Source organism: Gymnogyps californianus, chromosome 4 (genome assembly GCF_018139145.2).
Source record: "Gymnogyps californianus isolate 813 chromosome 4, ASM1813914v2, whole genome shotgun sequence".
Lineage (NCBI taxonomy): Eukaryota > Metazoa > Chordata > Aves > Accipitriformes > Cathartidae > Gymnogyps > Gymnogyps californianus.
The window spans coordinates 42776480-42804404 of NC_059474.1; the positions used below are offsets into that span (position 1 = coordinate 42776480).

General features: G+C 39.3%; 1 protein-coding gene across 1 annotated transcript; it reads left to right on the forward strand.

The window, feature by feature from the left end:
- The first annotated feature begins 10033 nt into the window (after positions 1-10033).
- AADAT (aminoadipate aminotransferase) lies at positions 10034-27688 on the forward strand. Its single transcript, XM_050895691.1, has 14 exons — positions 10034-10053; positions 11345-11413; positions 13078-13246; positions 14286-14418; positions 15071-15145; positions 16411-16620; positions 17139-17204; positions 18408-18490; positions 19767-19863; positions 20714-20775; positions 23114-23178; positions 24659-24765; positions 25437-25538; positions 26737-27688. The coding sequence occupies exons 2-14, from the start codon at positions 11347-11349 to the stop codon at positions 26776-26778; spliced, it is 1278 nt and encodes a 425-aa protein (XP_050751648.1). The 5' UTR covers positions 10034-10053; positions 11345-11346; the 3' UTR covers positions 26779-27688.
- Positions 27689-27925: the final 237 nt, after the last annotated feature.

Sequence of the window (27925 nt, forward strand, 5' to 3'; positions counted from 1 at the left end):
TCAATACAACAGCTTTTGCTAAGTAAGCAGGCGTGCTCAGCTGGACAGCTTCCCTCTGAACTGTCCAGCCCTCCACAGCACAGTTTCAGGCTTTAAGCTCTCTCATTAAGCCCATACAGACTTGAATACCCCATGGATTTCAAGGCCTTTCTGCTGCTTTCTGCAAGATTTACTTTATATGCAGTCCCAGAATTACAGAGTATGCTCATCACTGCAAGAGACAAAGAATAATTAGGAGAACTGGTCAGGCTTTCAGGTTGTCTCGGGGATATCCAAGCATATCTGTAAATGTCTAGAATCATGCTGAAATATTACATGACAAAATCTTTCCCTTTCATTTGTCTACTAAAAGCAAGCAAACCCAAAGTATATCAAAATCTGTAGTCATTTAATATTAAACTAAATAAACTATAGAAAGACATCAAACCAAGAAGTGGGATTTGGGGGGTGGGGCATATTAAAATTTTCAGTTTCATATGGTACAAAACCAAGTCCAAAATTTTGATGCAGCTTTATCCAAATTAAAGACTTCACTTGACACAATACTGCTAGATTACAGAGGAAGTCTAGTAAAAACAATGCTTCAATTTGGTAATTCAAAAAACCTTTAGAAAACTCCAGCAACATCTAAATAAATAAGTTTGAAGACAGGGTATATGATGTCTTCTCATAAACAAATCAATGTATGGTAATATTTCTATTTTGAAACAGATGTTAATTTTCATTTTGAGAGAGAAAAATATTTGAAAGCATTTGACAGTGGAACTCATTTAAGAAACAAACGTAAAGACATCTCATACATTATATTCCTCACCTCCAGCACTCACATTTATTTCCACTCACTGTTGGCCACAACCCAGATGTCTAAAAGGAGACGTTTATGGCTCCTCACCTATGACTCACTCTGCCATTTGAGCCTCATTCCTTCCACGCTTACAGGCTCACAGCCTTGTATATACAGTATTCTTCTTCCTTCCCAAAGTGAAGCTCAGCTACAGAATCTTCTCAAGAGTATTTCACCACCTCTAGATGCTTTCTTGTGAAGAGACTCATGTCATAGAAGTCAGAACCATCAAGGTGACTGACAGCTGGAGAAGGCTCAAGCATGCCATCTGATAGGAAATCCTCAAAATGCGAGGTAGCACTGGTAGCCTCAGAAGCTGCAACACTGTCTATCAAGACAGCAAAAAGAATAAAAATCCTGATATTTTACCAAGCTTGACAAGTCTAAGGTCCAACAGCAAATATCCAGCACAGCACCTCAACAGTCTTTCATAAACAGATAGCCAGGAATTGGACACATGCTTCCCTTTTGGAATCATGGTTTTCTTGCAGCATAAAGCGGAGAAAACTTCAAAGCTCCTTCAGTCTGACAGTTTAGTTTTCTACTGACTTTAAAAAAATCATAAATACCTGAGACTCATGGGTAATACGCTATACAGTAGAACATGATAGATGTCAAGAACGCATGGGCAAATTCCAAGAACATTCAATAAGGTGATTAGTTGTCTAAATAATATTTTTAAATATTTGTATCATCCCTACATCTGCCTATGGTAGGTCTAGTCAGAGCAAAGCTGGCATCTGGTTAAGTTAGGCACAAGGTAAGCATGTTAACACAAGTGCAGTTTTCTAAAAAGTTACTGCAAGTTTCAGCCTGAAGTCCCTGCACTGGCAATATGCAACTATCCTAACAGTGAAAGCATATTTATTCAGATCCTGACTCCAGCTGCTTCAGGGAATCCCAGAACATGCATCAATCTTTCCAACCATCAGTCTCACATCCATGTGATAATCCCTCCTAAGAATTCCTGCACACCACAGAAACAAGGAACTTCTCTAAACTCATATGTGGCTTAGAATTTTGATTCATAATTCCTGGGATCCCAAGGACACTCTCACAAACACAGCTAATCATTTATAGGCAATATTGCAGCACAAGATCATCTACCTATAAGCCTCGGCAACAGACTATTCCCTCTGTCTTTGCCCCCAGCTCCATGACACAACAGACATGGCATTAGCCAGAATTACCCTAAAAACACGGCCTGGTTGTATAAACAGTTACCTGTACTCAGTGCTTCAGAGAAATGAAGGAAATTCAGACATAATCTATACATGAAAATGAACTGGTTTATTATGCCATCTATTGAATTTGCCTTGTGAATATTCTTGTTTTCTATGTTTACTTCCATCATTCTACAGTTCATCTTACTTATACCAATCTCTGCCTTAGTTTTACTAATTAATCAGACTAATTTATATAACTTAATTCCTGAGGAATTAACTTTCACAGTTTAATTGCTGACAGTGTTAGAAAAGCACTTTCTAAATCCATTTTAAAAGCAGTGATTTATAGCGTGAATGCAAACAGGGAGCAAAACAAAAGCAACTGCAGAGCTAAGAGCTTTTGATGAATGCTAAAATGCCATTAAAATGCTGTTCATAGTGTATATGATACAGTCAATTTTATCATTCTTTCTCTGAATGCAATTGCTTCCTCTGAATATGCTGACAGAGAGGTACAAGTCCACGGATTGTTGGTGCTTGCAGAACTGTTTATCATTTTTTAAATTTAGTGCTGTATGAAAAAACACAGAAAGCTAGTGTGCTTTACAAATCAAGATCATAAAAATGAACTTGGCTGAGGCTGTCTCTTTGAGGATTTTGAATCATGCCCCAGATAAGCCAGAAGGAAAAAGGATGAGGAACTTGTCTGGGACACAAACACTGAAGTACAAAATACATTAAACAATGATAGCACAATCAAGACACACTTGACACAGGAATAAAGCTGTTTTACAAAGTGAGAGTGAAGAGTTCAACATCAGAAGAAACTAACTGTGCTACTTAAAAACAAGATAAAACTATCCCTCCTAGAACTTTCTTTTTATTATTTGATGATGAATTAATATAACCTTATTCAATCTGTATCCATCACCACTGAAGGAGCATTTCAAAGATCTACCAAACCTGTAGAACTCATGATTTTGCTTCCATCTGTCCTATTATTCCAACAGATAATACATCATTCTGGGTGTCCTATGAAAGTTACATTGTACATTACAGCATTAGACATAGCAGCAGCAAAACAGTTTGTCACTGCCTAAGGAAAAGTTCATCTGGTCACATTTGGTACCAAGTAGCATATAGACAACAAAATGTACCCTGGTTATAACCCAAACAGGTTGGTTAAGGATCTCTTCTGAAATGAGAGAAGAAATTGGATTTGCTTTAACTAGGGAGCTGTTCCATGTAATATGAAAGAACATGATACAAAAGAAAGCAAAATGAGAAGGAAGTTCAAGGAACGAACGACAGAGCTATAGGTACAAGAGAAAAGCAGGACAGAGAAACAAAGGACTGAGGAATGAAGAGTCTGAAAGGAAAAGGAAGAAAAAAATTGAGATTATGCCCATAGATCCTGCAGCACTGCAGAATTCAGGCAAATGTGAATATACTTCACGAAAAAGGATCACCTTGACTACCTGCAAGGATAGAAGCCCAAGAATCTGAGCAACAATGCATATATTTCACTCTTGGAATTGCAGGGCTCAGCATTTGTTTGAATAAGGATTACAGAATAGAAAAAGATGCCATAATTAAAACAGACCTTGCTTCAACCTGAATTAACAGATTAGCATTATCAGGACAATGGTGCATTTAGAAATTTCATTAGGAAAGGAGCAGCCACATGTAGCAATTGTCCACAGAATAGAAACCCAGTGCTTTGAGCATATTCTGACAGAGACAATATTCTCAAATATGAGAGAGAAAAGGAGGACAAAACTAGAGATGGTCTGAGGGAAAAAAAAAATATATATACACAGAGTATCCCTGAAGCACTCCTATAAATGGATGGCACTCACCTTCTCCGTTCTCCCCATTCCTGTCTAGTCTTTTTTTTTCTTTCTTCAAGTATGTTGAAGAACATTTAACCTTCATTAGAGATTGACTTGTCAACATTACAGAAACTTTTTACATCGAAAGACAGACTCCGCAGCTTCTCATCTATTTTAGGTTTGAATATCAAAGGCATTGGCCAACAGCAAGGTAAGTATGATATGCCAAACACAGTAATACAATATGTCAAAATAAACATACTAGAACAATAGCCACTAGTGAAGTTAAGCAGGAGATGGAGTTGGTCCATTTAGTACGTCTCTACAAATATAAAATATGCTTTTCCAAAAATTTTTCCAAGATTTTTAAAGCATCCTAGTTACATGCAATAATTGTAAAGTATATGAAGCTAAGAATGGATATTATGGGGTACATAACACAGGAGAGAACTTGCACGCTTCAAAGGCGATAGCTACATCAGGCAATCTCCCCAGGTTCCCTGTATATTCAGAGTGACAGAAGCACCTTCAGGCTGCTTTAGGAATTCTGTATCATCTCTGGAGCCATGTAATGACTGCAGGCAGATAACCACCATAAGACTGATTGATATGAGGATCCTGCTTATCCACACCCCGCTCTGATAACACGTATAGACATCTGTTCTCAGAAGTGACATTTTCTTTTTACTACAGATGTAATTTGAACATGAACTGAAGAAACTTAGCTCTTAAGAAGAACAAAACCTAATGGAACAGAAGCATAATTCTATCGCAACTGCTGAATGTAAAATTTGGCGTGCAGTAGGATACAGAGGAATAGTCTGAATTATTTTTTATGTTTATAGAAGCAAGGCCCAGAAATTAAAATTTAATAGATAAATGCCCAAAGTCAAGATAAACATACTCTCATGACAAGAGGCCAAATTCTAATCAAGAATTAACAACAAAAAGGCATCTTCAGCAGTTTGAAGAAGACTAGACGCAAAACCAGCAAATTAGTCCATGTTGAATAGAATAGACAAACTTCAAAACACACAAAGAAACACAACACATCTCTAGTACCAGTTGTCAGCACACCTGAGAAACATGTTTTCTCCGGGCAATGACAAAAATGAAGCAACAATTTCACTTTTCCATGATCTCATTCTGTCTTTAGGATCATTCCTTTTCCCATGCCACTCTTGCATCAGACTAAAAGATGTGACCTTGCTAGGAACAGAAGAACATACAAGGCAGGGGAGAAAAGCTAACGTACAAGGCAGGGGAGAAAAGCTCTTTTGCCTGCACTAAATGAAAATTGGTAATAAAGGCTAAGCCCAGGGAATAACATATGTTGCAAATAATAGCGAGTACCCACTTCCTGGGAGATTTACACAATAGAGTTCACGTGTCAGCAACTGTTTGCCTGTAATATAAATTCAATTTGACAAGACTGAGGTATTATGGAACAGCATTTATCTCAAGATTGTCAGGAGAAGTCTTTTCATTTCTTATGATTCATTTCATTTATACGTTAGTGTATTAACTGGATACATTATTGATCTTTGCTCCATCCAATTTCAGTTTCTATAGCATGGGCAAACTGATCTGAAAAATATCACTCCTGGGTTTTTTTTGTTTTTTTTTTTTAGAGTACAGGAATGTCTGACACATGTCTAAGGAAAACATTTCATTGTATTAGACATCCTATCAAAGGAACACATTCTGGAACAAGCAGCTGCTTTTGAGGAATACGTTACTGTGAAAGTCAGCTTTTCTAGAGTTTATACTAGAATATCTAGAAAAGTGTGGTTTTTTTCTAGATATCGTGCTTTCCTCTGTCCTTGATTGGAAAAAGGTGAAGATGGAAGCAATGATGACAGCCCTGGTACACTAAAAGAAAAAAAAAAAAAAAAAAGGTTGTCAATCAGAGAATAAGACTGCTACATATCTGGGTGAAACCACCTTTCAAGCAGAGGGCTGCTTCAGACATATACAAGCCACAGCTGTCACTCTGCAGAACCGTAAGTCTTTCACTCTAAGACAGTATCATTTGACAGCTACTATGAATATTATGAATACCATAGATGTCCCGTTACTTTCATCTGACGGTCTCTGAAGCATAATAAGGAGCCAGCCATTAAAAAAAAAAGGGGGGGGGGGGGGGGACGTAAGAAAATGAGCACCAGCAGAGAGAACACTGACCCAAGAATATCCTCCTAACTCTGAGGTGGTCAATAAGCACGAACAGCATACAGGTGAGCCTAGGCTGCTGTTTAATTTTATTTGGATAGGCAGCAGGATTTGTAACTGTTTGAGAATCTTTCTTCACTGTTCCCTAAGCCCTCTCCCATTTTTGGCATGCATTAAGTTCTAAAACCTTGGATAAAGACACTATAAACAGATTTTACTATGCAGTTCCCTCAAAAGAGAGGGAGCGGAGCAAGTGACAGCATTCTACTTGTTTTGCAGTAGCTCTGATTAGGGGCCAGCAAGATCAGGGTCTCACTGAAAAAGGCACTACATAAAGAAATAATAAGAGTTACTTTCCCAAGAGCTTACAGTGAAGACAGACAAGAGAGTCAGGAAATTACTCCAGTAATCTGCAAGCCAAAGGACATCTAACATCACATCTCTTCCACTAATCCTCTCTTAGACACACCCCCAGCACTCTCCTAGCAGTTGTAGCTTCCCCCAGGAAAAAGAGGTACCTCTGAGCTTTACAGTAACTGTGTCAGTGGATGTTCACATCCTAGATTCATACTGTTCTGCACTGCTGAGATCTTCCTGATCTTCGTGGCTGCTGCACACCTGTGATGGTTTGCTGCACACAGGCTGTTCTGCAAACACAAAGGTACTGCCAAAGTCAGCATTTTTCCTGTGAAAGGCAGCCCTTGGCAGTAACAATTTCTTTCTGATGATTGAAATGGCTGATCTCACACTTACCCATTTTCTGGTCTTATGTGATTTTCTCATGGGCAGCCATTCCAATTCGTCACGTTAAAATTTCCACCTTCACATCGTAACGCTATTTTGACAGCGCCACTTCTTAATTCTGTTGTCTCCAACTAGTAATAAGCATTATCAGCTGAAATTTAACCCATTAATTGAAATGCAGATAGCCAAGCTGTTCAGGTGGGACTCAATTCCGAGTTTCAGAAACTGCCTGCGGTGAAGCAATTACAGTCAAATAAAATATGCCGATATGATTTTATCTGAAATTTTTATTTAGTTTGAGTTCACTATCCGGAAACGAAGTGCGTATGCGCCATCTTATGGTCAACGGGAGCCGGTGCGAGCCCACAAACCAGGCTTTTCAAAGGCAACCTTTACATCGCTTGGACCACCACCACTGACTGAGGTTTTAACTCTTCTAGTAGTTTTACTCCCGACTAGGTCCTCTGTAGACAGTATCATATTTTTCATAGACTCACACTTAATAGTTGTGAAATTATCACTTCAAATAGGGCACTCAACAAATCGTACAGAATAAACACGCTTTAAAACTATAAAAATTATAGTGTCCCAGGCTACATTGCAGCTTCTTAGGGTTATTTACACTTTACACTAAAATTGATACAGTCGCAAAAACAGCATCTCAGTTGAATTTTGGTGTTTACTGTCTCAATTCTTTGCTCTCCTCTTGGTCCTCTTAAAAGGAATACTGTTTTGGTATTTCTGAAGTCCTTCGGGGATAAGGAAATAGTGCAGGAGCATTATTTGCCTAATCTCCTTGTTCTCTTAAGTCAAATTGCTTTAGGGTTTTTGTTCTGTTTGTTGGTTGTTTTTTTTAATAAAACTGGACCTAGCTTAGCCTCAGCACGTAGAGATTTTGGAGAGAGGTAGAGTACATTTTCAGATGACAGGAGATATTTCCCATTAGAAACAACCATACCTGGGCCTTACGAATGCTTCATGAATTATCTAAGACTTGCACCAAACAGACATTGTTCTAAGTGTGCACGTAATACACAAAGACAGCAAGGAAATAACTATTCTTACACAGTAGGAAAATAGAACACTCGACTTATGGTTGCTAAGGAATATAAACAGTGATGCAGAGATCTGCCATATGAATCCAGCGGGGGATAAGCATCCAAACATTTGTACACTTTCTAATTTCTTTTTTTAATTTGTTTCAACAGGATGACACCGTAATTAGCTAAGAGACCAGACAAAGCCCACAGAAATCAATGGAAACCTTTCTTTTGACTTCTCTGGGCTTTGGTCTGTGCCACGAACTGCAACGCTGACAGCGTGGAAATGAAAAAACAAGATTACACAAAAAGCAGCTCAGATTCAATCAGTGTTTTCACAGCCAGCTCCCCACAGAAGTTTGGTATCTCTCCATTTGTGGCTGCTTGAGGACACAGTCAATATACCCAGTCATTTTCTTATAGGTTGTCATTCTCCAGGTTATTTCATATTTATATACCCATCTTTTATTTTTGTCTGTACATTACACTATTAGAAGGCAATTACCTAAATCTGAAATTCTTCAGGCCATGAAAGTTAGTAACAAAATTTGATTTTCAGTGTAACAGCGTTCACATACCAACTAAGCAAACAATCCTTCCTCACCTACATCACAAACTAGGAAGGAACTCCATTTCTATTTCAATCCACTCCATCTAATTATGGAGCCTTTCAGCAGATCCAAACACTGCACAAAGTCACTCAAATAAAAGAGGAAAAAAGGTATCCTGTTATGGTGCCTCCTCTTTTTTTTCTAGAACCATTTCACTCCCATACCTCAGCTTTGCCTTGAGCAGGTTTTGGAAGGTGCCAGTTAAAAAGTGATTTAAGCACTGGGCACCTTAAAGCCTGGTGATTGACTGATTTAAAGCCTAGAAATGCTCCAGTGCTCGCCCGTTCCAGCATTTTTACTGTTCTGCCTCCAAGCTAACTAGGAAGACCTACATGTTGCAAAGCATGCCTGATTTCATGTGTCTTTGCACTGGTTTTTCAGACTACTTTATACCTAGACCCCTCTCTTCTATTTTGCACTCAGGAGCAAGGACCATGGCAGCCCTGAAGTGCTGAAGTCCAAAGCCATGACTAGAAAAATGACACTGTGTCTCTGGACCTTTCCAAGTAGCAGCAGCTATGGTCACGCATGTTGCACGAACAACAGCACGTGGCACCCAGAGAGGAGGGGACATGTCACAACACAATTGATCCTGCTTTTCCTTGCACTGATCCTGCTCATCTGTGAAAAAAATTTACTTTCAGCTGTCCCACTTCAAATTTTGATCTAAATCCTGCTTCCGTTCATCAGCAGAGGCTTTAGTGAAAACATGATGAAGTGGATTAGAGGATAATTCAGTTGAAAAACGGGAACGGTTCTGCTGCGCTTTAACCGAAGCAAGTTCCTTCGTCCCGTGCGGCTCCAGAAGAGCAAGCCCCAACGAGTGGTGGGAGCACAGACTGGCTGCGCTGCTGCTTTATGAAGCTTAGAGCATAAGGAAAACGATAGCTCCAGTTACTCCGTTATCGCCGCCCTAGTGAGGTCTGCAAGACAACACCGTGTTTGGTTCTCCTGCTCCACGGTGCTGCCTTTTTAGCGATTTATAAGCTAGTAATTTTATTCAAAAACTGATGTATTGACCAAACACGCCAGGTCCACTAGTCCATCCTTCCAGATGGAAGGAAAACGACAAGAGGCCTCACATTCTCCTCAGTTTTCCCCCACCGCCAACCTTTGCTTCACCCCGTCTCTTGCGGCAGGCCCACGCTGCAGCCCGGCACTACCCAGCCGGCTGCGGTGCCCTCTGCCCGGCTACCTCCCCTCTCCCCACGCCTATCGAGCCTCAGCCTTGTTTTTAGGACATTACACGGAAGGAACCGATGGGGGAGCCGTGCGTTTTACGACTTTTGCACGAATCTACACAGGATCGGCGTCCAAACCCGCTCAGCGAAACGCAGCCGAGCTGCCTCCACGGCCGCGGTGCCTGCAGCTACCGGACCAGCTGCCGGCCCCGCTCCCCCCGCAGCTCGCAGGCAGCTGCGCCGGCCAGGCCCGGCCGCGGCCCGCTGCCCAGGCCACAGCCTCCCCGAAGCGCTGAGGCAGCCGCCGCGGAGGGCGCTCACCGCCCCGCCCGACGCCCAAGGGCCGCCCCAGCGCCCGTCCGCGCGGCCACGGAGCGGGCGGGCCCGCACATGCCCAGCAGCGCGGGAAGCCGCCGCTGCCCTCTCCGGCCGCCGCCGCCGCCGGCTCCGCGCCGTCCTGCCGGTAGGTGCGCGCGCGCGGCCCGGCCAACGGCCGCCACCGTCCCCTTCGCCGTGAGGGGGCCTCGGGAGGGGGCGGTGCGGCCCACGGCGGGGCAAGTACCCGCAGCGAACGGGCGAAGGAAGGCGGTCGGCTCGGATCGCGTCGCTCGGGGCGGCCCTGGGGGCTCCGTCCCCGCGGCGTGTCCCCTCCGGGATGGGGGGCAGCGGTGGGGTGTCTCGGGAGTCGCCTCGGGGCGGGGGGGCTCGGCGGCAAAGCGCTGCCTCGGCTATCCCCTAAAACACAGCCGGAGCCGGCCTTTGTATATAGCCAACACCGCGACGGCAGGGCCTTGGTGTGCTGCTGCTGGGGGAAACGCGCTTGAGGGTGAGGAAAGTTAAGAACGGTATTTTTAGAAAGCATGAGGGTTTTTTTTTAAAGCAGCCTTGCTCGACAGATCATTTTTAATAACTGCCAGCACATGCGTATTGCCGTGGTTACTGGAGGATTATTTTCTGTGAATTCAGAAGCACACTTGGAAGTGGTAGTCAAAATGACAGGGTCTCTTTGTCCTTCATTTCATTCCTGTGCTTCCTCTTCCTTATGAAGGAGATAGCTTTCCTGTGAGAACAGGCCTTGAGGCTTCCTGCAGGACTGCAGTTCACTATCCACTGAATCTCTATGGGCACCAGGGCAAAGGGGGCAAAAAACTCATCTGAAGCATTTTGAAAGACATTCTTAGTTACCCTTCCTAAAAAAACACCTCTAACTTGACAAGTGTTATGACTCAATGATGGCTTGCAATCATTAAAGCACTTTAAATGCAATACTTAATACAGCTAAATAAAGCTGGATTCTCCTAAAAAAAAAAAAAGAGCTGATGGTCATTTAAGATCTGTCAGATCTTCACATTTGTAATCTGCCTTTAAAACTCCACCGCTGGCAGTAAAGGGCAGGGAAAAGGGCTTTTTCCTGTTCACTGGCACACCAACAAATTCTCCAGATCAAAGCTGTACTGCTATTTGTGTTTATCAGAACAGCAGCATCTGGCCTAATCTCGCTGTGCCAGTGTCATTGCGAGGCTGTGACAGAACCCATGAGTATGAGGTAGAAAACTTTTCCTTTAATTCAAAAAGGAAAATAAATTCCAGCACTGATTTTAACATGAATAAGTTGACATTTAATTTGTGATAGAGTGCATCTATAGAGACGACAAATTGGAAGCATTACTTGTGGGAGATGCACATACCAAAAGCACTGGGGTTCCTGTTCACTTTTCTAGCTTCATGTCCAACTAATTGCTCTTTCCCCATAGATATGAATTACTCTCGGTTCATCACCACTGTGAGTGCAGCAAGAAAAGCATCTCCGATACGACTTCTGAGTGAGTATATGCCCGTTCTTTCTAGGTTCTCTGGTAGGGTATTATTCTACGTTCTGGACTTTGCTGGGGTATCATGTCTAAAAACTTGAAAAGGCTTGAAAGAAAACCATGCTGTAACCTGACAAGCAAGGCCAGTTAACTTCTTTGACTTTGTCAAGTTGAGATGTCAAGCAGGTATAAAGAAGAATAAAGTTAATAGCCTTGAACCATTTCAGAAACCCATCCAGCGGAAGAAACAGCATTGTCACTTCAACATGTGTCTGAAAAATCTCTGCTACTCCCTCTGAAGCAGGGCTTTTGGCACAGTTTGCTACTGAATCTACACTGGTTGTCCAGGAACAAGCAACCGCTAATAACTTGAAATTCAGTCCCAGCATAACGTTTCTTTCCACCTAGCTTTCGTGTATCCTGTTAATGTCCATAAATTCCTCACCACCACCCCCTTGATGTTACTACACTTTCCTTTTCCGTATTGCACTATCTTTAGGCTACCATGTTACATAGTCTTCTGTGTGACAGACAGAAAAGGTTAACTACCTACTTGTTTACTCAGCTGAAACATACATGGACCTGACTGAATCAGAGCATGAGACACACATCACTAGTTAAGCCTTCAGGGGTCAATTTTTTCTCTTGGTAAGGCGTTGGCATTTGCTGTTCTGCTTAAAATGCTTCACACAGGTACAGCTAAGTCAACTAATGCACTCTAGTCAGTCTCTATACTTTTTCAAGTGATACATTGATACGCATCATAACACAAATACTAAGTAGCAGAGCCTGTGCAGAAAGACACATTGAGGCTGCAGTTTTGATGACAAAGTAAATCTCTTTACCAGACCAAAAGTCACAGACATGACCCATATTGAACTGATAAGAATTAACTCCCCATGTTCAAGTTTGCTAATAAGTAGTGGAGAATAAACGCGATAACAGGAGGCTTTAAGCCAGACCTGGTCATCTGTCCTCTCATATCTGATGTAAAACTGTCAAGCCAGCATGAATGCCATATTGTGAGCTCATAGATTTAATGCAATCAAGTGCCCTTGCCGGATTAAGGTCCAGTCTGCACTGCATAGATTGGATCTGAATGATTGTGAAACTGATTTTAAAGCAAGAGTTAACATTTTCTTTATACTGAATTATTTATACAGTGCCTCTGCCACTAAAGCTGGGCTGCGAGAAACATTTCCACTCCCTTATGGAAAAGCTATAATCATATATGTAACTATCAGCGTAGCTGCACTACTGCCACACCAGCTAAAGTGAGACTGAACAAAAAACAAAGTCAATCATTCCAAGTCAGTCTAAACAGAAGATCATTAAGATTTTAAATTCTTGAAGCTTAAAAGACATCAAGTCAGAAAAAGTTTTTATAATAGTAGAACAGTCCAGAAATTATAAATAGCTTTTTTATCTTATATTTTAAAACAAAGATGATATTTTGTTTTGGTCTGTCCTGCCCATGTCTCCCTCCCCACCAACACCTATTTAATCCAAGCAGAAAGGTGAGTTTAAAAAGAATTACCATCCTTTTGAATTCATGACAGTTAAAAAAAGTGAGAAGTGGAACAAACTTCTCTGGACCATTACTATATACTGACTAAAGGATATGATCAGTGTTGCAGTAATCAAATTGTAACCAAGGTATTTTCCTTTTGCTCTAGCTGAATTGATGCAGAAGTCTCCTCCATCTCTCATCTCTCTGGCTGGAGGGGCACCAAACCCTAATGTTTTTCCATTTAAGAGGGCTACTGTTGCCATTGGACATGGAACTGCTGTTGAGATTGGGGAAGATCTGATGAAGAGAGCTCTCCAGTACTCGGCCTCAGCAGGGTATCCATCACAGCTGCCTGCACTTCAAGATACCAGAATCAAAGGATCATAAAATCCTTCATTATTGCATTAATTCACCTTTGTTTTTAAAACCTGTTTTACAAAAACAGGTTTAACTTCTTTCAATTTGCCTCACTATTTACATTTTGGTTTAAGTGGAAAGTTTTGAGCAGATGTGTAATTTGAAAAAAACCCCTAACACTAGTAATTCTCAAGCCAGAGCATTTCCTGGCTGTTAGTATTTGAGAATCCAGACTCCCAAATCACTAGGAGGAATCATTTTGTGTTTTGCAGTAAGATACTCATTAAAAGATACTGCATTCCAATAGTTTCCACATTCTCGAGTATTTGTTTTGCTTTCATTTGGTACCATATATTAAAGTCAGTATGTACTACTTGTGGTAGTTGGAGGTATTTATAGTATTGTCATTTTTAGTACAAAAATTGCATATCATTAAGTTACTTTAGCACTCATGTGAACTCCCGAGCAGACAGCACTGAGTCAGGCTTGTGACAGGTTTGCAAAAATATTTAGGTACCTACAGAGGCACACAGGCCATTAATCAGTGAAGTTAAGATTTTTCTTAGTATTTAAATGAACCCAGCCATTTATGAACATCCTAGAAGATCTTAAGACATTTTTTGAAAAATCTGTCTCAGATTATCTGCACCCTATTACTAGCAGTATTGCAAGCTTTGTCACATTGCCACATTTGAGTATGGAAAGATCACTCCTAGGAGTGGATATTGTTCAGCCTCCACCCCTATTCCACCCTTGGCATATCATTTGCGCCCAGATTTCAGTATGATAATTTGGTGTATGGACCACAGATGCCCATCTTTCTGCTTTTCCATAAGAAACATTTATCTTGTTTTCATCATTTGATAAGGCAGTCATAAAATCAGCATCTAAGTGTATCTCTGTGACAGCTGAAATCAGACTCAGGACTGTGTGCTATATTTGGCAGTGATTTAGAGGAACAGCCTAGCTTCGGCCTATATAAGATGTTAGATACACGTTATTTTATTTATGTTTCAGCATTCCAGAGCTGTTGTCTTGGCTAAAGGATTTCCAGCGGAATCTACATAATCCCCCCACAGCCAACTACAGTCCTGAGCAAGGACAAATGGAAGTGTGTGTCACAACTGGCAGCCAGGAAGGCTTATGTAAAGTAAGACTGAAAACTTCATATGTTAAAAGCATTTCTTTCAGAAGTGTTTATTCCATCAGTTCAGTTATACTGAGCATTAAGTGCCACTGTATAACTATATGCAGGCTACTTTGTTAAATATATGTCTCAGTATTGTCAACACAGGATAATAGAACTGAAATAAAACTGGTGTGGCAGTCTAATCTGTCAGGACTGCATGAATGTTCGGGTAAACCAAAGAGCCTGTCAGAAAATATGCTATAAGGTAACATTTCATGTTACTCAAGTAGTGCAGTAATAAGTACATAGGTGCATTATTTGCTTTACCATAACTCAATTCTAATTATGTTAGACTTCCTTAAATAATTAGCCTTTCCAGTCCTCTCACTGCTGCTTAGTTGATCCTTTCTGTAACTGAAGCACTGTTTCTATTGTATAATAGAGCACTGCCTTTCCATTTCAAATTGGTATTCTCTAGCTGATTACCTAGCTTCATATGGCTCTAAAGCAGATTATTCATCTGTTTATTACTTTTCTCACAGACAACATAATAAATGGTCAGGGAATTACCAATATCTAATCAAGATTTTTAATCCCACTAAGAAGTCAGAAGTATGAAGCATGTGTACAAGAATTGCACAATCTTTCTAAAATAGACTCTTTTCTTTTACAGGTGTTTGAAATGCTCATTAATCCTGGGGACAACATCCTTTTGGATGCACCTACATACTCTGGGACACTAGCAGCTGTAAGTACTCTTTACCTACAAAAGATTGTGAATGTTACATTTGAAGTAAACAGCAATTTAGTACCTGATCTGCAAGCTTATACATCTAAAGAATCAAGTTTTTAGTGTTAGTCCAGTTAAGTTCATGAATATTAATTCATAGAAGCTTTTCTGCTAAAAGTTCTATAAAAGCTATTCCCAGGACAGAAGTTCCTCTTCCAAATCCTAGTTCATTTAAGGGCTAATGTCATATTTGGGATTGGAAATAAAGCCATGACAACCTAGTCAGGTTGAAGCAAATTTATAACAAGTGGGTATTTTAACATGTCAGCACATTCACCTGAAGTATTTCATGGTCTGATTATATCATAGCTATACATAGTATAAAGTTGGAATAGGCCTGAAACATCCATATATGAGTATGAAGATGTGAATTAGTAAGAACTGTACAAAAATAACAAAGTTTACTTTTGAAAAATAACTTAATCAGTAATGTCAGCTCAAAATGCATAAGAACTGTAAGAAGGGTTAGAATAGATAATACACCACGATTTCAGTCTAGTCTCTCCTTGCATCAAAAGGAATTTTGTTATTGTTTGCTGTGCTAAGTTTGAATATATCTTCTCTAATCAAATATACTTTGTTAGTAATATATTTTGAAAAATTACTTAAAAATGCAGAGCGCTACATGGTACAAATTGAAATTCCACAGAGAGGAGACAGCATGCTTTTTTGTTGGTATTTTACCTATATTTTTTCATACTGCTGTCAACATGTCAGTGCAGTAGCATCATTTCATTCTCCTTTGTATTGCTGAATACATCTATTAAGAACAGATTCTTTGCCCTCTGTCAGTGAGGAGTAGCTTATAGTTCTGGCACTTCCACTGAAGTAGAGTGTAAATTGTCAGTAGGAAATGAAGGTGCTATGAACTTACTATCTGTGGTGAGAGCATGAGGAGTCCTGAGAGAACACAGTTCAAATTCACAAAATCCCTTTCTGCTTGCAAAACCACGTGTGATTTCCCAGAGAAGAGCAGCAATTGGACATAGGAGCTACCTATTTCTTCTCAGTTGGCTTAACAGGGCAAATAAAGAGTAATGTGGCAAGTTTGTCAAGCTTCACAGCAAATTCAGGCAAACTTTCATTTGAATCATGAGCAAATGGAGTTTGAGATAGCTATCAAGTCAGCAAAACTTTGTGTCAATGAAGTTTTACAATGCCAATGACAAAAGGAAGACCTTTGAATTATGGGATTGTGACAGTTTTGTTCCTCCTATCAACAGCTGAGACCTTTGGGTTGTAACATAATTAATGTTCCTAGTGACCAACATGGCATTATTCCAAAAGCTCTAAAAGAAATTCTATCTACTTGGAGCTCAGAAGATGTAAAAAATCGTAGCCGCCACCTCCCCAAATTTCTGTACACTATTCCGAATGGCTGCAACCCAACTGGAAACTCTCTCACCACAGAGCGCAAGAAGGAGATTTACCAGGTATGTAGCTGGGGCCTTGTGAACCTTGTAGGTGGAAATGGATAAATACCCGTCTCATTTCAGTTGAGGATACCCCATGTGTGGTATTTGGGCCCATTATTGGTCCAGTAGACATTCCTCCTAGAACTTGTTTCTAGCAGAACCTCTTTCATGACAACTCTTCAGAGGTGAACTATGCCTTAGATAAATTGTTTTTGCAATAGTAGCCCATTGCTGGCTGGTATCTTTGCCATGGGCTTCAAACTGGACTTACTGCAAGTTTGCTGCACAGTTTGAACACTACACGGAACAGTTACATACATGTGTCCTTGTACTGCAGGTACCATGTTTACTCTTATAATTGCTTGATGTCTAAATTAGGCATTTGAAAGCTTCTCTTGATAGGGCTTTGTATACAGTGAATGAGCAATCCATAGGATCATAATATGGTCCTGGTAATAGGCCTAGGGTATAGGAAGGACTGAATTTACAGTGTCTTCACATTTGAATTAATCTTTACTTTTTATTCATTTCTTTAGCTTGCAAGAAAATATGATTTCCTCATAATAGAAGATGATCCTTACTACTTTCTTCAGTTTGAAAAGGTAACGTCTTCCATACTCCTTAGTAACGCCTTCTTGTCTGGTCCAGGAGAGAACTAAGGTTTGAGCCATGGATGTTCCTGCATGCTCCTCCTTCATGTCCTACCAAGGTAGTTGTAGGCCTCACAGTCTATGCTACTTTCAGTTGTTGTCCCCTTTGTGGCATTTTATTGCATCAGTCCTGTTAATCAGTGGTTCAAATTCCTCAAGCCTTATACAGGACAGAATTTCCTTCAGTAGTCAGAAAATGGCAAAAACTCTGCCTCCAGAGCAAAACGAGTATGCCACTGAAGCAGCACTTGAAAATAGCAGCCTCTTAATGTTCCTTTCAGCCCAGTCTCTTCTTTCGTTCAGTAGAAGACCACCTACTCCCAATCTACTGTATCCCATTTTTACCCCTTTGCCTTTTGGAGAACCCAAGAGAATTCTCCCAGGTGCCACAGGAAGTAGTACTGGATAGGCAGCTTCCCTCCTTCATGTAAATTTTCAAGTAACAATCAAGTGTTAACCTGTCTTCACACATGGATCTACAGTTGCATAGTGTGCAAAAGTACCTAACTTCAGGAATAAAAGCTGTCCTATAAAGCAGTGAAACATTGGTAGAAATTAAAGTTCAGTATTTTCTATTTGAAATATGTTTTTATGGGAGGAGGCAATAAAACTGCTTCACTTATTAAATAGTATTGCATAGCTTTGTTAGAGAGTGTAAGGGGAGAAGGTGTAAAAGTAGAATTCTTGATAAGGAAAAAGTGTGCTGAACTCAGATCATCAAAATTTGGTCATATCTTCTGATTTCCTTTTTTAAGATAAAGCTAAAAGGTACAGGGCACCATCTTAGAAATTCCACTATCTGTTTACTCCATAAAAAAATCTTGCCAGAGAAATCATTATTTCTCTCTCCTACTTATGGCATCATACCAAAACTTGAACTGAACACTTGTATGCTGAACAGTGGGCTAAGCATCAAAAAATAAAAAGGCTGGTTTCTTGATTACTTTCATAGAATATTGTAATCACATCTCAGACAGCTAGCCTAAGCAATCACTTGTCAGCAAGTTACTGCGTTTTTTTTCCTTGGAATGCACATCTGTAAAATATTTACTATCAAAATATTTCTTTAAGAAATTATGTCTTCATAGTAAAGAAAATAATTCCATCATAATCCTTACTAGCACCTTGAATTTTATTTTTTATTTTTCTTCCAAGCCATGGGCTCCAACTTTCCTCTCAATGGATGTGGATGGCCGAGTAATCAGGACTGACTCTTTCTCTAAAATTCTCTCATCTGGGTAAGGCCAGCTTCAGACTGCTCAGCATTGCCTGTTCAGTTAAGGCACAAGACTAACACTTCATACAAACTGATCAGACATGTCAGTGTTTTTTCATCTAATACCTATCCATTTCTGGGATGTACTTTTAGATCCACAGCTTTTCTCAGTCCGCTCACTTTTCATGTCATCTCTTGGCAGTCATTTAACTCCAGATTCTGTTTCTTTTTCTGATACTGATAGTTAAGCCACTCTCCCCAGGCAGCCCATTCTTGCAGACACCATCTAGGCAGAAAGACAGATGCTGGAGTCCAGCTCTGTTCCTGGAACTCCTAGGAGCTTTTCTCTTTTTCCATTTCTCCTTCTATGTCTTACCATTCCTGCAGACTCCCTGAACTTGTAATACAGAAGAGGTATGATGACATCATTCTCTACAAACTATTCATAGGGTTATACTGATCTCTCGTCTTCTAGCCTTACAGTTCTTTCAGGTTGTTTCCACCTGCCTGAAAAACTAAGCTGGCTGTTTTCCATTTCACACAAGTCAACATATTTGATTAACTTGCTTTTGTTTATTATCCTAATAGTTATATGAAAGTAATGTGAATTCTGCACTGGCAGCTAGTGGATTATAACCCCATCCCTGAGAAAGTGAGGAGACAGCATGATGCTAAGTGTGATTACACTTTCAGAAGTGACACTGCAAAAAGGCATGATGCAATTTTATCTTTGTCAAAGATGCATATGAGCTTACTGGTTCTATTTTTCTTCGAAGAAAAACTTCAGCCAATCTGTAAAGATGGGTCATAAGAATTGAAGCACGAATAAGAATCTAGTTTATCAGTCTAAATGCCGTTTATTCTGTAGTACTGAAAGGGAGTGAAAGAGTAAAACTGTTTGCCACTTCCCATCTGTTTTTCATAACGCCTGAGCATTCATGATTTTTCATTATGTGAAAATGTATCTTTCCTTCCCTTGGATTCACGTAATCTTTATGGTTGCAGAGGAAGGTTTACAAATGTGGGATATGTCCTGAAGTCTCAGAACTAAGAAGCTACTATAAGCATTAAAAACCTTTAAACATTTTTGTTTCATGACTTTGATACTCAGCTCATAAGTTGCATAAGCCTGGGGCTTAGGGCAGTATTAAGATATAGATAAACTTAAATGCCTAAAAGATCCTTACAATATCGATGAAATGGTTACACGTTTTCCCAGTTTTAAGTTAAACCATAACTCACACAAAGTATTAGCACACTGCATTTCTGTAGTAACTTTTTCCTTTTTTTTTTCCTAGGTTAAGAATAGGTTTTCTGACAGGTCCCAAGCCTCTTATCGACAGAGTTATTCTACACATTCAGGTTTCAACAATGCACACCAGCACTTTCACACAGGCAAGTACCAAACTGCCAACTGAATTGTATGTAGAAAAGATAACGTATTCCAAGTCATAAGAAACCACAAACGAACAGCTTTGCACTTTCACAGGTGCTCTGCACTTTTGCAGTTTTGTTTATAATAAGCACATACATTGTCAATTCTGCCAAAGGAAGAGAGACCACCATAGAAATTACAACCAGAGCTAGAGGGTGTCTCAGTGCATGGAAAGCACAGCTAATATGCCCTTAACCCTCAGATTTCAAGAATCAAGATTTAAAATACTTTATATCTCTTGCTAGTAGGTTCACTTGAAAAACCTCAACATGAAGCATACATTGGAAGAAGCACTTAGGTTTTTTTCTGGTTTTCATTCTGCTTTGCAATTAGAACAATACTGGCAGCCCACACAGACATTACACAGCAGGCTGCCAGCTACAGCCCCTTTATGGTTACTAATAAGGAAAGGAGACATTGAGCACATCTAAATATGGCTTCCATCTTCCAGCTCCATTAGTTCATCATAGAGGCAGTATTAAAGCAGAGAGGCTGATATGGGCAGGAAGGTAAAGCAATATAGATTGCCTTCCTCTTTCTCCCTGATTACCATATTTAGCTCTCCATCCATTTTTCCCTCCCCCCACCCCAACTTCCAAACACTGCCATGATCCTTGGAGACAGCAGTAACACAGACTACAATGGCCTGTTGCTGTTGCCACCTCTGTTTATAAAGGGCTCCAAGAGACCCCGCATGCAATTTCTTGCCTGTGTGGAATTTTGAATAATGCATCAGGCTATATATCTTTTGATGATTGCAGAACAATCCTGTTTAAAATACAGTATTGATGATGTGTTTTATTTCCTTAGATTATGATATCACAGCTGCTTCAGCAATGGGGAGAAAAGGGTTTCTTGGAGCATATAGACAGGTAGGGTCATGTCATATGCTGAATCCCATCATCTGTCATTCTGCTTTTTGTTACCTACCTAAAACATTCTTTGCAGTAAACAGGTCAGAGGAAGTGCATCAGTATGAGGCCAAATGGATAAGCCAGGTCACCAAGACTGACAGTATTCACACAAGAGTCCTGAAGGAGCTCTGTGAAGTTGCAGACATGCAGGTCAGGGCATGTAACCTACCACTACAGACCAACAATCTGCCAGTCCACTGGCACAGTCATTATGCAGCTCCCATCTGAAGGGCACCCGAGAGGATTCTGGGAGCTCCGTGTCAGTGAATAAAGTTTTCATCCCTGCTAAAGCAGTAGGGTCTGTAGCAAAGGCTAAGATCACTGAGCCCATAATCTATTGAGAAAGAGTCAGCATAGCTTCTATAAAGGGAGTTCTTGCCTCACTAACTCAGCAGGAATTCACCCTCTAAGATCCTTAATCTAATGATTGTGGATGCTGATGGAAAGACCTACAGAGAGCAATGAGGTTCACCTACACTCACTAAACATTGCTTTTATCACCATTCTTGGAGACAGAGCGCTGGGCTGAAGTCTAACTCAGCAAGGCATTTCCTACATGCTGACTGACAGACATTTGTTTTTCATTTATTATGCTGGAGGAGCATAGTTTCTCTTGAGTATCTGTGCTTCATTTCAGATGCCATACTTGGATGCCATTAGAACCCCAAGCTTCCTACTTCAGTGGGAGCGTGCTACACTCTGCAGAGGCCTGTAACAGGAATGTGAGCAAAGCATGGAAAAAGTTCTTATATCTCACTGTAACAGCCACTTCTGTCCCCTGAGCACCTGCCTGTTGTCCATACTGTGAACACCAGTATTTAAAAAAAAACAAAGCAGACACACCAACCCTAGCTTTGCCTTGTTTTAACAGTTAGGAACATAAAGATAGGTTTTGTTTTGCAGGAAAACTTGGTTTGCACTTTAGCTCAACTTTCAGCAGTTCAGAAAATACATCCTAAACGCATCTCTTCACTTACCACCTTCTTGTAGGCCAAAAGGCATCCTTGCTCAAGTCAGAAAGCTGTTCTTCCTCTTGAGCTAATGAAAATAGTGCTGTAGTAGGGTAACCGCAACCCTTTATAACCTTCTAGACTCAGTTGTCAGGTGACTTATTGATGAGGCCCAACAGCTGACTGCAATCTCTTCCAGGTGATTTCATTTGGACAAGGTTGACTTGTTAGATCATGCTTTGGAGTAGGAGCTAGCCTGTTGTTTGGAGCAGCTACATTTTTGTGGAAGTCTTGTTTTACTAACACTTGTAATTTCATTCCAACATGAAATTAAAATGATAACAGAAAGGCAAAATACTTGCAACAGAATTTGTGATGTGGTAAAAACTGTGTAAGTGAGATTTACCATTTCATGCAGAATGTAGCAATTGGTATAGGCTGAGTCCCAAAGCTATATAAGCTTTTGGTGGTGTTGGTGTTTGTCTATCATCAGGTGTAATAAAGTACATCCAGAAATCAAACCTATTGGTTCAGAGAGTATAAAAAAAAGATCTAAATGTAAAATTATGCAAATTACTAAGTATGTTTTCTCTACAGAGATGGGAACACATTTGCATCTGATTTATGAACTCTGTATCAGGCATATCTCTTGTGTCTCCCATTGCACAGCTTCTCATTTTATGTCAACAAAAGCCACTGCACAAGACTTCTCCATGTTGAAACTTGGGTTAGGGTCAGTTTTCCAAGTAAGAGATTGAATTATTTGGAAGTTTTACATAAAGTGTGAAGGAGATGATAGGTTCAAAAGTTTCGAAAAGGGGAAGCTGTCAAATAGTCATGACAGGTTTATCATATGATTTGCTTTTTACCTTGTTAAATAACATTTCCATGTGTACCTATTACACAAATTCAACCCAGATGCACAAATACCGAGTCTGTGCTTTTGCATATGTGTAAGTCCTTAATTGTCTTCAGTATGCCTGTTTTGTGCGGTAAATGTTGCTAACAGGACTTGTATCCACTGATACAACAGACAAAATGGATATAATATATAAAGAGTTTCCATGACATATGTAAAGCTTAAGAAGCAGCCACACAGGCACTTCCTCTGTCTGGTTGATCAGTGCTTTATTGGAGACACATTGAAGCATTCAAGACTTCTCTGATACATATACGAAGTTTTATACACACAGTATACTGTATTGTGCCCATCTAGGATATGCTCATATTTCCATTAAATGTGCACTTAGGTTGTTCAAGTAGAAAAGCTTTGTTTCTACCTTTGGAAACGAATGGACTCTGAAGCTCTATGAGATCATGACTTTGAATTGATAATTTACTTTCAGAGTGGTGGAGTTCTACAGGACCCAGCGGGATGCAATGCTCATTGCAGCTGACAAGTGGTTAAAAGGTCAGTGAGTGCAACATGGCTAATTACTTAAATGTTTTTCTAGCTATTTATCATCTTTGTGTTCAAGAAAAATCACTGAAGTTCATCTCTTGACTGAAGTGACAGATAAGCGCTATAAGCAAATCAATGACCTTAAATATTAAGCGTAGGACAAATTATCTAGTGCTGCTGTTTTCATGCTTTTCTTGTGGGACAAGGAGATGGTGATGAGAAAAAAGCTCACCACATTACCGTACAAAGCAGTTTTACAAAGAGGATATATTTCACTCCACTATGTTCTTATACTTTTTATGTTTAAAATCCCTAAAATCTCTGTCTGAAATAGCCAGATTTAGTAGCCTTAATTTAAAAGAAGACATAAACAATCAATATAGCAGTACTGATAATCATTTTTTTGTCAGAAATCTATTTCAAATGTCCCCTTTTGTGGTTAATCACAGAGCATAGAAAGAATTTGATCGACAATAATGCAATTACAGTTAGTGACTCACTCCTTTTAGTCAAAGTGGAATCAGCAATAACTGCTTAAGAACTGCCCACCTATCTGAGATGATACTTCTGTGGGACATGGGTACTTGGGCACCATACAATCATTAATGTACTTACTCTTGCTAATTCCACGTTTTTAGATATGAAGTATTTCTTCTTTTGCTACGTGGCTTTAAACAACCATGGGTTGTTGACCTAGGCAGGCGCTCTTTGTCCTAACTCCACAAGTATCAAAACAGTGTAATAGCACTGGGCTACCTTAAAGTGTATTGTAAGAATATATTCATGTAAAAGACTACAGGGTCTTCATGTTTTCTGGTAATAGGAGCTGTAATATTATGGAAGACAGACCTTTATTTTGTAGATATGTAATGGTTAAATACATCAAGGAAGAGCTAGAGAAGATGTCAATTCAAATAAATAGTTTCTTCAAAAATATGTCCAAAACCAGATAAAGAATTCTAGGTAAACAAAAGGTATACAGTAAATCTGCAAATATAATTTAAGACATAAATCCTCTCTAAGCCTTCCCATTCTCCTCATAACTCCTAGGCTCTCCTTTTCTTTGGGGAAAAAAATACAATCATTGTAACTTAAAGGAAAACGGTTTTGCTCTTTGCTACACTTTGAATCATATTGATAGTCAATGTGGTATTAAGAGAAACTGCATCAGAAAAATTATTTTAGATTGTTTATTTTATCTGAAAGTAATCAACAAATATAGTTTGTTAATGTTTGGGATTTCTGTAATTCAAAGCAATCACTTTCACAAAAAGTATTGAGGATACCAGCACAAGTGCAGTAAGCCCACACAGATTTGATTAGTAGTACTTTAAATTTGGCAAGTGGCATCCTGGCTCTGTAGCCTACATTCCCTTTGAGTTCATTGGAGCAACAAATCTACAACATCACTGAGTCTACGATGTATCAGTTAAAGGTGGAGCAAAAGTTTCTTTCTTGATTCCCTTCTTTTCTCTCTCTCTCCCTCCAGACTTGGCGGAATGGTACCCTCCTGCTGCTGGCATGTTCTTATGGATCAAAATTAAGGGTGTTTCTGATACACAGCAGCTGATAATGGAAAAAGCTTTGCAGAAAGAAGTATGACCTATGGTTTAATGCCTTATGATGTTAAAATGAAATGAGGGAAGGATAAAATAAATTTACCATATCTATCCGCACATGTGCGCACACATAAAAAAGCAGGGGAACTTGCTGTGCACCATCATTGAGTCTGCAAGTCAGGCATTGTCTCATAGTGACTCATTAATAGAATATTTTCAAGTCTATATTCAGATGTTGATATTTAATCAGGTTACTTAAATTTAAACCATTATAATATATAGTACAATGTCATGTATACAACATATATATAATATTAATATATGTACCTATATGAATGATGGCTGTCAACTATATCTTTTTAATAAGAGAAATTAAGTGTGATTTTGTTGCTACAATTTATAAGAGCCAGCACTGTGTACTAAGTAAACTACATCCCACCTCACTGGTGCTTCTAAACGTTGTGATGATAAGCCAGACCTGGTAACCCACCAGCCTAGGTAACCAAAACTTAAGATCCCTTTGATTTTGTTATGAAAAGTCTGATTCCAAGTTGCATATTTTTGGCTTCTCATTTTGAAGAGAAGAAATATATTACACCATGTTCTGATACCAGTGTTTCAGCAGTAAGCCTTCTCAAATTTAATTTAACATAGTGTTTTAAAACTGTAGAAGTAGTGATAACTGGGTGGCTAATCAATTTTTCTTAGGTGTTACTGGTTCCTGGAGGAGCATTCAATATCGATAGTTCAGAGCCTAGTTCTTATGTCAGAGCCTCTTTCTCTCTGTCTTCTCCAGCCCAGATGGATCTGGTAAGTGAATTTTTTTTTTTTTTAACATTCTTATCAAGACATTTTCTCACATAATAATGCTCCCTTATTTTTACTTATTTCTCCTTATGTGTTTTCTTGAATGTTAGTCTAGGTTTTTTAGTACTTAGGTGATTAAGCAGTACTTTTGAAGCAGTATTATCTGTTTCTTAGGCAAGATACTCATATCCAAACGACCTGAAAGGTATCAAATTTTTAGGACCACTTAAAATTTTTCTGTGTATCTCATACGTGTAGAGTCTCACACTTAATCCTCCCAGACATTATTCATAAAGGCTTTACTGAAGTCAGAGTAAGTTTTGCTATTTGCTTTAGCATTAGCAGGCATCACGTGTCTTATTTTCCAGACTTCTCATTCCTGAGATTGAATTACCTGTTTTCTTTTGTGTGTGTGTGTGTTGTCAATCCTTTATAAGAAAGAATATTGTTTTTCTTTCATACAATTGACATATATGTTGTATTTCATTTCTGAGGAACTAATCTTCTATGTATTTTAGGAACATTTTGGATGTTATTTGGCTGTATCTGTAAAGTCAGTGGGAAGAAAGATAGACATTTATTTCTGCAGATTTAATACTCATTTGATTCAGGTGCTTGAAACAGTTCAGTACTTGTATTGTATTTTCATTCAGTTGTGAAGGTTTGTAACACATAAGCGCTTCTATTGCCTTTCTATTTCTTCTTCTGTATTTCTTCTACTTCTTCCTTCTTCTCTGTAAAAGTAATTCATAACCATACTATTGACAGTCAAATTGTATCTTTTATATGCTTCCCCACTCAACTGTTCTTCCCTTTCTTTCACCTTTGGAGCCTCTAGGCCCTTATATTAAGCTAAAAGAGACGATACTCTTCCAGGGATCACTAGTTGTATTAAAAGTACAACTGTTTAGTTGTATCTGAACTCCAAATAACCTTTGAACATCAATATATGCATTTTTCTGTTTCAGAAAACTCTGCCTTTTATTTTCTACCAGAGAAGCGAAAGCTTTGTCCAGTCAAAGCCCATATATGTTGTTATAAAAGGAAAACAGAGAATATCAGCAGAATTTTGCAGTATAAAATATTGAGTTTGTATATGTTGTATATGGTTAGGCTATTTTTAGTAGCTTTACAGGTTTGGTGTGTTGCCTATTTAAGTAATGCTGGAATATAAACGTGAACCATATTTGTGTCGTTGCAGGCCTTCAAGAGACTGGCTGACCTCATAAAAGAAGCTTTGTGAAAAAGCTAAATAGAGCTCTTGCAGCAATCAAAATTGTCTCCAGAAAATATTTATTAACATTTGGATTTCATCAGAACACTTTAAAAGAAAGCACAATACAGTGGATATTTCCTTAGATTGTTTCAGCTAAAAAAGCAAAAAATGAAAGAGTGAAAAACAATTTGCTTAATTTTTTTGACAGGACATTGCGTTACTAAATTTATTCCAATTCAGAAACATTTAAAATACTCAAAACCAAAATGTTCTGTTTCCCATCAAATCCATGGTTTTGTTAGATTTGAATTGATTTTTGTTCTGGCTTTTGTTTTCCATTTGGGTTGGGAAACAGGGAAATCAGTTACTTACTTAGGAAGTTGCACCTGAGGTGGCCTTAGCCACTGTTACTTAATCCTAACTGATACATTCCTCCAACACCTTATGTTGGAATTGTTTTTGTGTGTCACTTTCCTTCTTGTCCTGCTGTATGGCATCTGGTTTTGAAGATTTGAAGATCAGTATTTAAGTTTATTAAAGTTTTGTCAGATAAAACTGATGTAAGGATGTTAAAAAATTGAAACGGATCCAGCAAAATTAGGCTATGATTACAAATAAAACTATTTGGCCTAAGGTCCCTTGCAATTTGCATGGGTTTTGCAGCTTATTCTCTAATTTGTAAAAGGTTTTCTGATTGCTGGCTTCCACTTCAGTCTGTGAATAATTACTCTGTGCCTGTGTTACAAAATCTCTGGTTTGCAAAGGCATGTGGATGTGCTAACAGAACTGGTCTCTGCTCTTAGTTAATCAATCAATCAGACGTGGTTTTGAACGGAGAGCGTAAGTAACTGAACAGGGGATGTAGTGGAATGGACAATACCCTGACACTGCCAGATGTACAAAGCAAACAAAATGAAAAAATAAAGAAATGTTTTGATCTCTAATCCCTTGGTCATTATCATCCCAAACATTTGATACTTGGCAACATGTACAAAACCTTCAGAAAGTTTTAACTGTACAAATTCTCCAAGGCTTCCCATTTTGCTTAGCGACTTAAGTTTTATTTACTGGTTGGATGAAAGCGCTGTGGTTTTCCACCGATAGCAGATGGTTGTTTCTTTATGTGCAAGTGTTCAGAATTTCAAAGTAAAAATACGTGTTCAAGGATCCAGCC

What these genes read in the sequence shown, in the direction of transcription:
- AADAT (XM_050895691.1), top strand. Translation starts at nt 11,347, where the DNA reads ATGAATTACTCTCGGTTCATCACCACTGTGAGTGCAGCAAGAAAAGCA. An exon ending in CAGTACTCGGCCTCAGCAGG is followed by an intron (nt 13,247 to 14,285) that starts GTATCCATCACA and finishes TTTATGTTTCAG; the next exon opens with CATTCCAGAGCTGTTGTCTT. An exon ending in ACTTTCTTCAGTTTGAAAAG is followed by an intron (nt 17,205 to 18,407) that starts GTAACGTCTTCC and finishes TTTTCTTCCAAG; the next exon opens with CCATGGGCTCCAACTTTCCT.